Source organism: Lissotriton vulgaris, chromosome 1_2, assembly GCF_964263255.1.
Source record: "Lissotriton vulgaris chromosome 1_2, aLisVul1.2, whole genome shotgun sequence".
NCBI classification, from domain to species: domain Eukaryota; kingdom Metazoa; phylum Chordata; class Amphibia; order Caudata; family Salamandridae; genus Lissotriton; species Lissotriton vulgaris.
This window is the reverse complement of record NC_141686.1, coordinates 125,885,408-125,900,841: the sequence shown is the minus strand read 5'-3', so window position 1 is coordinate 125,900,841 and position 15,434 is coordinate 125,885,408. Positions and strand designations below refer to the sequence as shown.

Genomic DNA, 15,434 nt, shown 5'->3' with positions numbered 1-15,434 from the left:
TCTAAAGAGCTGCATATGGTCACTGCTTAGCAACCCCATAACATCATGGAATAAATATCTGACATTCTGCCTCGAATCCCTCAAAGTAAAGGACATATGGTCAACTCCCTTGCCCATCGAGGCGAAATCGAAGCTTTTAACTAAGCAAGCAAAAATCCTATCAAATCACCTTGACGTGCAACAGGTACTCCAGCTCTTCCATGGCACTTGGGCCTCCAAACTATATACCCAGACAACTCTTCCGTCTTATCTTGCATCCTCCATGAAACCACATATTAAACTTCAATTAATGAGATTCCGTTTTAGCTTAATTCTGCTGAAGGCATATAAGTTTGGCTAACGATATAAGAAAGAAGCCTCTTCTCAATGCCGTTTTTGTAATCAGGAAGAGGAAAACCTCATCCATATCTTGTGTATTTGTCACCACATGCGAGCCCAAAGAATATTCTGGCTGAGACCAATCTGGCTTCTTCTTAGTACCAGGACATGTCAAGAAGCACTCGATGCCTGCATGAGGGCGGACTCACCTCAGATGGCGACAAGTTTTGTAAAGTTTATTACAGAAATTAACTCTTTGACCCTACCATCTGACCAAGTCTGAACTTTATCTTCTCTAAGTGACATTTGCCTCGCTTTTTTAACCAACAAACCTATTGACTTTTTAATAGACTTGAATATTCCCTTTATCACAACAGTCAATTTTGAATGTGTATATTGCAATGATTTTAAATAATTGTGCTAATACATTTTTTACTTACTTTGCTGAATAGGAGAGTAGAGAGATGAGTCGGTAGTTCTTTGGTTAAGCTAGATTGGCGGATGTTTTTTTTCCGAATGGTTCTTGCTTCAGTGTGTTTCGTCCAATTGTGGGGCTAAGATGGTACCAAAATTCAATAAATCAACTGGAAAGGAAGTAGTTTTTATCTTGGAACAACACCAATCTGGGATAAGCTACCGTTATCCATCCGATCTGCCATTTCCCTTCTCAATTTTAGATGGGAGTTGAAAACATGGCTTTTAAGCAACTCAGATTTTTGGTAAGATACCTGCCTCCTGTACCGATCAGTAAGCTAGCCCCAGGACACCGAATGCTAACTGAGTGCTTTGAAATCTCCTACATTTAACATTTCCAGTCCTCAGGGAAGGAGGCTGAAGTGATGGAGGTTATCACTACTTTTCTGAGTACGTCGCTGATTGTTTTTCTTCCAAGGTTGAGGATATGATGGGGACAGAGGACCATGGGTGCTCCTGAGTGCATTGATTTTATGATGGAGATAGTGTCTTGTGTGGTGAGGAGGTCCCAGTGGGTGATCAGGTGTTGGGAGTTTGTCTTTGTGGGTGTGACTTGGTTGATGCTGTTGGCAGTGGAGGGTTGTCATTTGAAGCATTCATAGATGGACGAAATCTTATCATGGAAGAAGACAGCAACGTAGTTGAACAGTTCCTGAGAGGGTTTATTGTCATTGTCGGTGGGATTGCAGCTGGCTGGTGGTACTGGTTGAGAGCTGCCCTGAAGGCGGTGCGGTCTTCTGTCTTTTTGCTGATGCGCACTTCCTTTCTAGTTGCCTGCAGTTGCACTTGGTAGACTGCAGTTCCTTGGCGAACCAGCTGGCTTTTTTGGTTGGTCTTTTGGCCTTGGCTGTCTTGGCAGAAGCGATGTATATCAGACCACCTCTTTTTATGCAGCAAATTAGTTCTTTCTGGAATTATTAAACCTGTATCAGTTCAAGTTAAAAATCTGAATAAAACAACTGATTTGTAAAAGCAAAGGCCAGAACTGGAAATGTTGTATCCCAGTGACGTAGTGCCATCTGATATTTAAGGTGATCCTATCAAAATAGAAACTATGGAATAGGGCCACTTATGAAGTCACCAACACAGTGTAATTGAGATGCTTTATTTCCATTTCATGAAGAAAAACTATTAACCTGATTTAGAGTTTGGGTGATGGAGTTAATACCATTGGGGTGGTGGACAGTACCCAGCACCTCACATATGGGTCATAGTTGTGGCCTGCTTGCCGTGATCATCCCTTGTCAGAGCGCGGTAGATGTTTACTTTGGCGTATGACAAATGCATTACAATCACAGCACTACACATAATGGTGGACGAGACATACACCATGTTGTCATTGAGTACCTTGTGTGCCAAAAACTAAATCCTAAGTAGTTTTAAATGTGCTCTTAAGGGAACTTAGGACTGTATTCCGAGCATGTTTATCTTTAACTCAGTTTGAGGAATCTAGGTCTTGGGGCATCCTTGGGCACCCAACTCACATCCACAAACTGGAAGGAGCTGTATTAAGCACAGTGAGTGTGCTAAAGGCACACGAAAGTCACGTCATGAGGCTTTCATTGGTGACGTTAGTATAGGTTTACTTGGCACACATTCGGTAATAATTAGAACATTGACGGCTGTAGATTCTTGACAGGTTGTAAAAACGTAGTCAACGTTTATTTTTAATTTTTCAGCCATCAACCAAAAACAGGTCTTGCTATATATGTTTTCAATTTTGCTTGTGGTGTATTTGTAAATTGGTTGATGATTGGATGAGAGGTGGTTGGTTATTCCGAACTGTGGCAAATGAATATGAAGGGCCCTTGAATGGCGGCGGTATGTTGATGTGAGTATACTTCTGTGTTGGATTGAGCCCATAGCTAATGTTATGAAATCCTTGTGTGTGGTGCGTGAACGGAATGTGAAAGGCCCATAAAGTAGTTGGTGCTAGTTGTGGCTTTATAGGATAGAAGCGCTCGAATGCCGCCGCGTCTTGGCGCTAGGAGTGTTCGAAGGGAGACTGGGCAGTAGAACCGATCATTTGATTTAATTGGGGAGAAACAGCCAAGATTTCAACATTTTCCTAAACAGTTGCCTGCTAGGTTGAAGTCTCATAGCAGAAGGCCATTGGTTCCATAACTTGGCTGAAAAGTGTGATACACTCCGACCACCCCATCTTGCTCTCCGAATTTTCGGAGTATGAATAAAGGCCAGTGTTTGTAGATCTAAGATCTAAGAATCTTTATGGCTCAACTTTAGTAGTTTTTATGTCAATATTCTAAAACAGTGATTAGAATTTGCTCTTAGAAGCTACCCCTTATGCAGGTGCCAAAACCAATCTGTGTAAGTGGTGGTTTAACTTCAAAGATACTGTACCAACCCCTCACATTTTTGAGAAATGGCCCACAATCCACAGTTAACCAAACGGCTAAAACAGGGTAGTTTCCCGTGAAAAAAGTGGATGTGTCCATTTTGCATTTTCTGCCCTTTCCTATTGCAGAACAAGTCCACCATAAAAACTGGGTTCTATTTTTATGTGGAGACATGTGGGAACCCTGGGTAGTTGGCAGTTTGTGGATTGCAACTGATTCCAGAAATTTCAATCACAAAATGTAAATAAATGAGTGATCTTAACAATTTACTCAAATGTTCAAGTATTGTCAGACATGCAATATTAGGACATTTGTTATTAACAATTGGATTTCTTTGCATATGTGCCTTCCAAACATTAGCCAGTATGTAACAAAAAAGACATTTTGCAAAGTGTCCTCTGAATCACATGCTAATATGAGTACCTACAAATCCAGGGATGTACAAATAACCACTGCTCCATAACTCACAAACTGGTGTGCATTCCAGAAATGCATAGGTTTCCTTCATACCCATTTTTGACTATATTTTACCATCAGAATTGTTTACTCAGTTGTTGGGTCTCTGTATCTGTGTGCCTTGGAGTACCTACAAACCCTATATATCTTAGAGATCAGAAGGGTCTAGCACATATAACATTGTATTGCTTTTGTAAATCAGCAATTGACAAGAAGTTACAGAATAAAACGCTGTCACAATTGTCTGGTTTTTCCTGCTCATTTTTCATATGTTTTTATTTCAATAGTTAGTTTCTTTGGGAAAGGCGTAAGGAATTTAAATAGATGACTTTGTGCTGGATTCAGAATTTTGTCTACTTTCCAGAAGTATATAGCTTCACACCTGTTTTCACCACAAACCTCTTAGAGATAATACCAAAAGTGCAGTAAAAAAATATTTTTTGCTCGAGTTTTGCATGTTCCTGAAAGCTGGAAAGATAGTGATGATATCCCGTCATTTCAGTATTGGGACACAAAATTGTAGGCAGTGGAAAACCTATATTGAGACTTGAATGACATGGACAACAAATATGAACCAACCTGGTGCCCCTTGGTAGAATACTTATAAGCCGATAGGCTGCTTTTAAGATGCCCCCAGTCTTTGGAATCATTAAAATTGACTCATTGCTGAACATCTGGGTTGTGAAAACTATAATAAGTGTTGCTTGAGATGTGTGTATTTATTATTGAATATTTAAATGAATCTCATGCTTATTCGGAGCTTTAATGTGGGTGGAGAGGAGAGGGAAGGTTGAGGGGGTTAGACAATTGCTGTAAAATGTTTGCAACTAAAAACTCAATTAAATACAGTTTGAAAAAAAAAACATCTGTAGAGTAAATAATATATTTAAATGATTTAGGGCCAGCTGTAGGTAATCTCAATTTACCTATTCTTTTTTTTAATATATATTTTTATTGAAAGAAGAAAAACAAAAGGAAACATTACACACATCAGATGTCATACGGTAAAATACATTGCAACGGTGAGTAGGCGTATAATCCAATATAGTAAAATCAGTGTACAGGAGGGTAGGACGTCAACATGAACAGGTATATACAAAGAGAGTCTCAATACGATCCACAACCCCGTTAAGCTGACGCCAGCAAATTCTGTCCAACTCACGATTCAGGATAATTAGGACCGAAGCAGACAACCAAAATATGTGATACGGTTGATTCAGGATAAGCAACCCGCCTCTCGTAAAAAGGGGAAAAAGAAAAGAAAAAGGCCATAGAACTAAACAAAGGCAAAATAAAAAACCCTCCCCTGTTCCCCCCACCCTGCACCCCTGCAATGGGCAGTGTGCCTGACACCCCACAACTAAAGCCTAAAAGAAGATGAAGAGTGGAGGAGGAGAATCATACAGGCTCCCGGCCCCCCTCCCTCCCTGCCAGAAGCAAACTACCCCGTACTATGGTCAAAACACTGTGAAGCAGCAATTACAAAACAGCCGGGGGAGTTTGTGAAAACCACCCGACTCCTGCATCATTGTAGGCTATAAGTCCTGTATCGAATAAAGCCGTGTTATCAAACCCATACAATCAGACTCAACCCTGGCCACTCCGATTTTTCGTGCGAGCTCTCTCCGCTTGAACCGCCTTCCCAACAGGAGAATCAAAACGTTCAAGAAAGTCAAAGTCAGTGCGGTACGATCAAATCCAACGTGTTAGTACTTAAAGTCCACAAATCAAAAGGAGATACCTGTCCACCAACAGTGAGGTACTAAAACGTAATTGAGTCCACTGGGAGAAAAAGAATGATGTATCAATCTGATAGTCACTGATAAAATTATCCAGGAGTATAAGATCGACTGTGTCCATATTGGGCGGTATCGGCATTGAGTATGCTGAGTTATTGATAGTTCCAGGCACGCTAGCTGTTGTCGGGGAGCCGACAGAAAACACCAGATCAGGTTTCCACTCGGGGTCCTCTATCACAGTCATGCCCTGCATCGCGGGTAACACAACGTGTTCCAAAGCTATTGAAGAGTCATGGTCCGGTCCCAGACACATACTCTCGGCTGTTACATCCAATTTGTGGATGATGGCGGCGACCTGCAAGTGAAGCGCCCCAATGGCGGCCATTATGGTCTGCAATGACGGCGTACATTCCACCCGCTCCATATCTTCTAGCGAAGCGATAGATCAGACCTTTGGCCCCGGAGGTCGACTACTCCAGGGTAACAGGTACAAGCGGGTCCGACATTACCAGAGGGCACCCGTCGTTCTTGCGGTCTAGACACCGTCGCCGCAAGCGAGGATCCAAGCCCGTCGACCCCGGGGGGTCAGCAGGATCTTCTGGCAACGGACTCCCATACACAGCAACCGGTGCGTCCGACCGCCGTATACTTAGAATCCACCTGGCCACCAAACACCATCCAAACCGGTCAGGATATTCTCCACTTCGGGAGACGGGACGCCGCCCAAGTCCAGCGGCCGAGTTGTTCAACTCCAACCCGGATGGGTTAGAAATCGAGGCCCCGGCTTCCACGCTGGGTTAAACCGAGAATGAAAACCCTGCGTAACTCCGTCATTCGAGGAGATGGAAATCTCGGGATTACACCTTTAAGCTCAGCAACACTTCAGCCACACAGGAGTCTGGAACGATTTCAGGATCAATATCAGGATTCATGAGCTACTGGCGGCGGTCGGCGGAGCCGGGAGCTTACAAGGCAATCTTGGTTGCAAGCGTAGCTCCTCCCCCTAATTTACCTATTCTTAAATACCGAATTTTACCGATTCAGTATTTAAGAATAGGTAAAAATTACTGAATTGGTAAGATTTGGTAATTAAGAATCGGTATTCACCGATTCAGTAATTCCTATTCATTCCTATGGGCCTTGAGGCCCATGGAAATGAATGGGAAGCCATTCAGTATTACCGATTAAAAAAATACTGAATCGATAATAGAGGGTACATTTTCAAGGGTGACAGGGTGTCACATTGACAACCTGGTGCACTCCTGAATAGTGCATGGGTGCACATGTGGCACACATACATGCCCTAAGGGCATGTATGCCTGCCACATTGCACTGTTGGAAAAGCAAAATAATTTATTTTTCTAAGGTTTTCGATATTTACCACCAACTTGTAGTTGGTGGTAAATAATGAATCCTTAAATGTAAAAATCACTCACTTGAGTGCTCCCTACATTTCGGATTTACCGGTAGGTAACGGCCAAAATTCAGTAATTTCGGCCGTTACCGACCGCTATTGGGCCACCTACATCTGGCCCTTAGTTATTTAGTAAACATTTATTTTGAGTTAGTAATGCGGTCTAAAATGTTATTTTATTAGTTCTAGGGTAAAAATATGTATTTTAATTTATTTTACATTTACATTGTACAGTAAAATTAAATATTTCTTTTTTTAAATGAATACACTTTAATCATTTACCCTATTGTTTCTCATAGAAGCACTCCACCAAGGCTGTAGAGACCTCCACCAAGTTGGCAAAGATCTCCTCTTACATGTGAAAAGTTCCATGTAGCAACTTTCCACTCTTAAATGTTGCCCCACCCCTTGGTTTCAGGAGGTGAAGACTTGTAAGTCTGCACTGTGGAGTAAATTTACACAGAGAATTGGTGAATAGCTAAGAGTAGTACATCCCTCCAAATTGTAAGAGTAAATTCATACGTGTTCTCAGAAAAGCTCATGGTCCAACAGTGGTTGTAGAGTGTGAAATTGAAGGCAAGAATCTATACTCGCAATACTCACCACGGAGTCAAACCAATTAGGACTGGGCTTAGTATGTCCACAGAACATTTTTGCAAATGAAGTAGATTCAGATATTACAAGTATAAGTTAGTTTTATGAATTTATAAATGAATAATACATTAACTGTGTGCTGTTTCCTACATAGGCCATGGAGGAGTGCAAAGATGCAGGCCTTGTGAAGTCCATTGGTCTGTCCAACTTCAACCGTAAGCAGCTGGAATGGATCCTGAGCAAACCAGGGCTCAAATATAAACCTGTCTGCAATCAGGTATGATGACCTTCGCAAACAAACACAAGGGGTTCCAATCATAAGGTTTGTGAAGTCACATGGCTGTTTCAGATTCTTAAAGAATTAAACAGCACTTCAAAGAGTAGTTCAAGAAACCTGCAACAGTAGCAACTTTCCAGGAGTTCTCATGGAAAACATTGCGTTCATGTGAGGGGTTTCTCCCATCTGTAATTGTACATGTTTTACTATTTGGCATGTGAATTCCTTTCCATGATTGTAATTGCATTTTCTTCTTTCTATTCTTAAAGGAAAATATTTCAGGAGTGTTCCTAGCTCCTTTCCCGTTGTAACAATTGATCTACCCAAACAGGTGTAAATATTTGACCATTTCCAGGATGGGAAAGGGTTGAGGAAAAAGTAGAATGTGTTCACAAACCTTCAGACCATATTCACTTTGGAAAATCCAAATCCCTCAGGAATAGATTCACTCATGCTTAAATTCTCTCTTTTATGCTTTTCAGGAACAAACCTCTAAGAAACTCAAACCAGTTATAAAGAACTCTTTGGACCAGATGTAGGTAAATAGCATTTACCGATTCGAAAATACAGAATTTTACTGATTTGATATTTTCGAATCGGTAAATGCTATGTAGCAAATCATTCGGTAAAATTTACCAAATCGTTAAGATTAAGATAAGATACCGAATCGGATTTACCAATTCGGTAATTGCCATTCATTCCTATGGGCCTGGAGGCCCCTAGGAATGAATGTCAATTACGAATCTCATTCCTATGGGCCTGGAGGCCCATAGGAATGAATGCTAATTACCGAATCGGTAAATACCAATTCGGTAAAAGGGGGAAGACATTGAAGGGTGGCAGGGTGTCACTTTGACACCCTGTTGCACCTCTCAATTGTGTATGGGTGCACATGATGCAGACATACATGCCCTAAGGGCATATATGTCTGCAACATGGCACTGAAGCAATTTGCATAAAATAGCTTTTGGGGTGCTTTCGTTATTTACCACCAACTTGTAGTTGGTGGTAAAAAATCCTAACATGGGATAAGCACTCATTTAAGTGCTTCCTACATTAGGAATTTGGTATTTACCGAATCGGTATTTAAGAAATCAGTAATTTACCAATTCCTTAAATTACCGATTCCTTAAATTACCAAATCGTTAATTTCGGCCCCTACATCAGAAAAGCCTATTACCGGTCGTAACGGCCGAAATTCCTTAATATCCTTCCTACATCTGGCCCTAAATATTGAAGCCTGGCTGCCGTTGGGCCATGAAAGATAGGTCCTCATTCACCCCAGTTTCTTGGTGACCTGCACCTGAAAGTCTAGATGATCCTGTGAGTCTCTTTCTGGTGCCCTGATATCCTTCATCTGGAAGAATGTTCACGGGCTGGACAGGAGCCTATGCTGCATAACCAAGCTAGGTCAGCACATTAAAAACCAAACTGCTCATGAGGACAAAATACAGGAAGGTGAGGGTGCACCATTGACAGCCAAACAGCAGAGGAAAATAGCTTCTAACTTACTTGCAGAGTACAAGCTAGAGGCATTGAAGCGCAGACTCAATATGTGAGAAGTTGGCCTGATATATGATGCTCACTAGTTCTAGTGATCACCTTGTATCAGTCCAAACAACCCTTATGGTGATTGGTTGTAAGTCAAACTTATAGACCAGCTATCCTAATGGTAGCATGGACAAAGCAGTCTTAGGCTAAACTCTTTTGGCATGTGAAGCCAGCTGTTTTACCACATATAACCCCTTGAATACCAAATGAAAGGACACCACACAGGTTGTTATGAAAATTAACAAGATATTTATTACTAACAAAACACCTCTGAACTCTTTATGAGATCAGCGGGCTAAACACATGACAAGACTCTTAAGAAAAATACGTTAAGTTGCACAAATTACAATGGTGCCCAGGGGCACGACAAACCATATACTAAGTAAATGGTATAAGGAAATCAATAGAAGGAATGGAGCTGTCCAGAGGCTGTAGGATCGCTGGGACTACACTACCCTAGCCTTAGGTAAGGGGCAGGAGGCCCACGGGACACGTGTGCAGAGTGTGAACTCACACGCGAGATGCGTAACAAAGTCAATGGACACTACAAATTACGAAAAGGTAAGTAAAAGACAGTTCTGACTGGTTAAGACTAAAACGACAGGATACCTGGACACTAGGAGAGTCAATCTACCCTTGAGCACCGAAATGCTCTCGTTACCTCACCCACGGGCTGCGGGTGCATAGGTGTGAAAGTGTGTCGGGTTTCCGCGTTGAAGTCAATGGAGCCTTGAAGAAAGATGCTGCAGACGACCAGGAGGAAGATGTCCGGAGCGATCCAAGGGTGGATCGAGGAAGATGGAGACCTGAAAGCAGAGGGGATAATGTTCACAGTCACTGGGCAGTGATCGGATGGAACCAGGAAGGAACCAGATGCTGTTGTCGCGATCAGGTGAAGAGTGGACGCTTGACTCCGCAGCCACGTGGACCAGGAGGTGTCTTCGACGACCAGGATGGAGGCACGAGCTGTCCCACGCAGGCTCTCGCTGTTGGCGGTGTCGGATCCGGATCCGGAGTCAACAGGCCTTGGCAAAGGCAACCCACGCGGTGAGTGCAAATGGCGTCTGGTGCGGACCAGGAGGGTTCGGGGTGCTTCTCCTTTGCAGGGAAGCAAGGGCCAGTCTGGAGCAACCAGACCAGCGGTGTAGGTTTCGAGGATCGTCGTCTTGGAGGCCACTAGCCAGCCGGCAAGTGACCAGACAACGTGTCGAGCAGTAATCAAGCAAAAGGGCCTTGCAGATCTCGTGGATGCAGGAGGGCTGATGTTCTGTGCAGGAGCTGCTCGGGCTGGGGCTTCTCAATCCCCAAAGCACTTTCTCGAGGATGCCTCTGAAGTCGTGCTGGAGGCGAAGTGCAGTTTCTCCAAGATGGCCGGTCCCACATGTCTCGTCGCACCCAAGGATCTCAGCTGTGCTGCAGCTGTAGGTAGAGGTCGGAGAGGTCTGGAAGTCTGGGTCTCATCGGGCTCTGAAGTCTGGCTCCACTGGGATGGATGACAAAGTGAACCGCTAGGACGCTTGATGGTGCCTGCTTGCGCAGGGTGGTCACTCCTTGGCACAAGGGAGATTTCTTCAGTCTTCTGTGGAGCAGAACGTCGAAGTCCAGAGTTTCTTCTTGTAGTTTCAAATCAGGATTAATCTAATTTGGAATGGGACCAGCTCCTACCTTTGTTCTCCTAAAGGGGGCTGTACTGTGACTAGGTCCCTCCTATGGGTGAGACCAGGAAGGGGGGTGGTTACATCCCCTACCCTTTGTCTGGTTTCGCGCCAGAGCTGGAGCAGGAGTGCCCCAGCAACTGGTTTGAACCGGGGCATGCACAGGGACACCTTTTGTGCCCCAGGCATTTCTCATTCCTTTCAGCCTGTCCTACCTAATACACAAAATCCTGTCTGGGGTGGCGCTAGCACCTCCCAAGGCAGCAATCCCTTTCTCCAGGCCTCCCTTGCTGGAAGGACTACCAGTAGTAGGAGGTCAGACTTGTGTCTGTGGTGGCAGCATCCATTTTGTGATGCTGAGGCTCGAGTTAACTTCAACCGGGGTTCACAGTTACATACATGTCGTGTCCCTCTAAAGGGGTGGAATGCTACCTCCGTCGCCAGAACTGGCGAGGGGGTAGTATTCCAATTCGTATGACACTTTACTCGACATGTTTTGATAATGTTATGCAAAAGTTAGCAATAACCGCGAGGATTGTAATGCACTTAAGAGTATATGGTCTAGCGTTATCATGGAAAAAGCTAAAAGACTTGGTTCCGAAAGCTGCAGACAGGCTCGGCTCATGATAGAGCACCATCTCACATAATTCCAAGCACTCTGCCTCCAGGATTGGTAAGGCCTGCCATAGGAGTGACTTATAGGAGTATATGTGTCCATTTTAGGGTTAGATATAGGTATACTTTATCTAAAGCAAAGGGTGATTACACCACCTTGCCCCAGCTGTGTTACCAGCCAGTTGTGTCAGTTTTGGATAGCCAGCCAGGGGTGGCATAATACATGCTGCAGCCCCTGGTAAGCCTTGGGTGCACTTATGCCCTGGGTACCTATGGTACACTGTACAAGGACTTACAAGAGTGACCCAATACCAATTAGATATGTACCTAAGGTACATGGAGTCCATTTTAACAGAGAGAGCAGGAAGCCTGGGGTCCTGGATAGCAGCATCCCAGGCCAACTATGTCGAAACCAGCAAAACACTAGGCAAAAAGTTGGGGGCAACCATAGTCAGTTATCCACCTTCCTACACACTCATACGGGTGAGAGACTCATTTCTTTAAGGCCACTGTTACTCACTGTTTATGAGCCCCACTTCCTGAGACACAGTCTCTGTCATTTTTTGCGAGTCTCTCTTCTTGAAGCCTAATTCACCAAATCATTCATGTGTGTTATCTCAACTTACATGCCCAAATGACTAAACTTACTAGAGTTAAGGTGTTCACAAAATGTGACCTTGCACTTATTTATCAACTTACCCATGCACAATATTACCCCACAATAGTGCAATATTGCACAAGTGAGTAAATCTCACTCCAATAGTGTTCCAAGGTGGAGATGCCCTGGAAGGTTTGTAGATATATCTCTTAAAAGGGATCTGCCAATATAAAGTTAAACAACCCAGGAGCCTTCTTGAACCGCTTCGCCGCAGCGGACATTCTGCCAGGGTGTGGCCAAATCTGACGCGTGCCCAGATCGGATGGCCCCCGGCCGTCCGACGTACACGCCCACCGTGACATCGGGTGGCCGTCCGACACATTGAAAAGGTTAACAAATATTCTTGGAAGGGTTTCCTGACCCAGGGTTCATGATAACAGGAAACTGCATTCAAAGATGTATGATTTATTTGTGTATTTCTTTTATGATTTTGAAAATGTTTTTTATTATCTGAGCCAGTTCTATTAATTAACTCATGGAGAATTTTATGAGGTATTGAAAGCTGTATTTTCCAAAATAATGATCCGAAAGAAACCTATTGCTGGGAGGAAACATAAGTAGTTTAACACAGTATAAATTGGCAAAGAGCGAGCTGAGGATGTAGCCCCAGTGCACTTGGATATAAGGCTGTTCTTGACAGAGCTAAATGCGACTGGGCAGATAAGAACTGAGAGGATTTGCTGGCAGCTTCTAGGATTAATGATAACCTCTCTTTTCGGCATATTATTGCGCACGGGATCTTAGTGTTACTATCCCTGTTTACCATAACCAGCCTGAGAAGTGGGTTAACCTTTTCTCTACGTTATATGATAGGGGAGAAGATGTCAGCTCTGAGGATGTGACTCGTGATCAAGCTAAATGCCAACTTTGGCCATACCTCTCGGCGATAACAATGCTGAATTAGTTTTCAGAATAGTTGATACTCCAATGGCCATCAATAGACTAAAAACAGCAAAGCCCCTGGCCCACCCGGGATACCCGACGATTTCCACAAGTCTCAGCCTTTTGTGTGTGACCCATGTATTAATCTCTTGGGCAGCGTTATATCTACTGGGGGTGAAATTCCGGACACATGAAGAGAGGCAGAGATAATTGTCATATAAAAGAAAGGAGATGGAAGGAATACGTGATCTGTTCAGTTTCCTTAGCTCAAATATCATCTAATCAAAATTGAAAGGATCACTTGTCCTGCACAACATCGGGTATGCAGGATTTGTTCTTTCTAGTCCCAATAAAAATCCCTCATGGACGTGTTAGTAGATGGTAACGTCAAGCGGTATATCTTGATTCTCCGCTAGCCCTCACACGTGTCTGCATAATCATTGGGTTTTGTTGTTATGCAGCTTCCACCAGGAGGTGATACCCTTTGTTAAAAACAGTAGTGATAGTGACAGTGATAGGGTATAGTGAAGGTAGTTAAAATTCTCTCAGAGCCAGAGAAATATTTTTAATAGTTCTAGTTTCTGGAGGCAGTAAAAACAATATAGGTGACTGAGAGTGATAATGACTCTCTCACACTAAAGGTGTGCTCTAGGTCGACATGTTTCAGCCCTTAATCGCTGGTCGGTCAGGTGGGCTTTCTTCAGGACCAAGATGTGAAGTGTATAGAGACCTCTAAAGTCTCTATATGTGAATAGTACATCTAGGTATTTCCTAAAGTATCTATGTTGGAGGGAACATCACACTGTGGTGTTCTAATGAGGTCACTGGGTACCTGTGAAAATAAAAGAAAAACTAGACAAAGGGACAGGGGTTTTGGGTTAACACAAGACTAGTCAACTGGTTTCCAAATACCAGGAACAAGTAAAACGCACAGTGGCGTAGCAACTAGAAACTAGCAATAATTCCAAACTGACCTCCCTAACTCATGGTCAGGGTCGACTTCCTCATTTATGGCAAATTCCAGGTTTAATACCTACTTGTTATCAGGAATGGCAAGTTTCCTCTATTCCTTATCAGATTCTAGTCATCTATTCTAGTGTGACTCTCACAAAATGTTTGTAAAAATCATGCGCTTCCCTCTTAGTTGAATTGCAAGTCACTGGTTCAATTTAAAATAAGTTGTCGCTTTAATCATACTACTTTGATTTTAAACCGTTTGCAGTTCTTTGTCTTCAATGTGCGTAGGGCAGGCTCAATTATACATATACGTGGCTTCAGTAATTTTAAGTCCCTCTTTATCGCCCTTATATAGCTAACCTTGGGGCCAGAGTCACCTTGTGTTTTTCACAATACGTAAATGTGCGCTGCACATTGTGGCAAACAGATAAATGTCGCATTTCACATACCTCAGTTCGCGGCTTTAATAAACCTCATCAGGATTCAAGTGGGTCAGGGAGGCCTGCTATGATAATGGATAGTGTTTCAGAGAATGTTAAATAGTTTGCAAATACTTTACAGTTTTGTCGGAACTCCGTTCTCTGCTATCTGCGGTCGCTCCGTCTTCTGACTTGTTCTGACTCTGCCACTGCTGATCCCGGAAATGCGTCTTGTTCCGCGTTCATGCGTATGTGTGGTACAAATGCTAGTGTAGACAGACTATTGTGAGAGTTTGCGGTCTGTTTTCTAAATTAATGTATTTTCATAATAGAGGACGGGTGCTTCTAATGTCAAAGAAGATCTGCACGAGTCTCAAATTAGGTATGAACAAATGAGCAAGGGATTGCACATTTATGTAATTGAGTAGCCAGTGTAAACAGACTTGCAGAGTTTTATTGGCAGTCTGTTTTTTAAGGTTATCTGTTTAAATGCACATATGTTAAATTTATAATCAGAAATTCATGTGAAGTACATCAAGGTCTTATAGTTTTTCTGTGGTAACTAACAGTGCAGTTCTCTCAAAAACGTAATTGGCAGATTGTCATTGTGAGCAGGTTCTAGATATTTTCAAATGACTCTTTATTTGTAAATATTTCCCCAAGGAATATTATCATTGAGTTCATCATGGTCAGTTCTGAGTCTGTGCACCCACCTTTGTTTTTTCTCAAAGAGAATTCTTTCTGCGTTGTGGTCTATATTACTCAGAGTCTCCAGAATTACCCAATTGAGGTCATTGACTGTGTGGCCTGCTTCAAGGTAATGGTTAGACATTTTGGTTGTCATTTTTTTACATTTGACGTTGCTGCGATGTTCACATAGGGGCTGCTTGATTTTTCTGCACGTCATGCCTATGTAGCGTTTTCAACATGGACATGTGATCATATAGATCACATGGCTTGTATTGCAATTCATGTGGTTTGAGATTTCCATTTGAAATCAGGCAATAACTGTATTTCTTTTGTGACTTTGGTAAGAGGACAACGGAACATGACCCACACGGGTAATGT

General features: G+C 42.9%; 1 protein-coding gene across 1 annotated transcript in view; it reads left to right on the top strand.

Moving 5' to 3' along the window:
* Positions 1-15,434, top strand: part of LOC147734674 (estradiol 17 beta-dehydrogenase 5-like) — a 399,626-nt gene that overhangs the window by 255,413 nt on the left and 128,779 nt on the right. Inside the window, exon 6 of the mRNA XM_086952968.1 lies at positions 7,507-7,629. Coding sequence (XP_086809094.1) covers positions 7,507-7,629 — 123 coding nt within the window. The remainder of the gene's footprint in view (positions 1-7,506; positions 7,630-15,434) is intronic.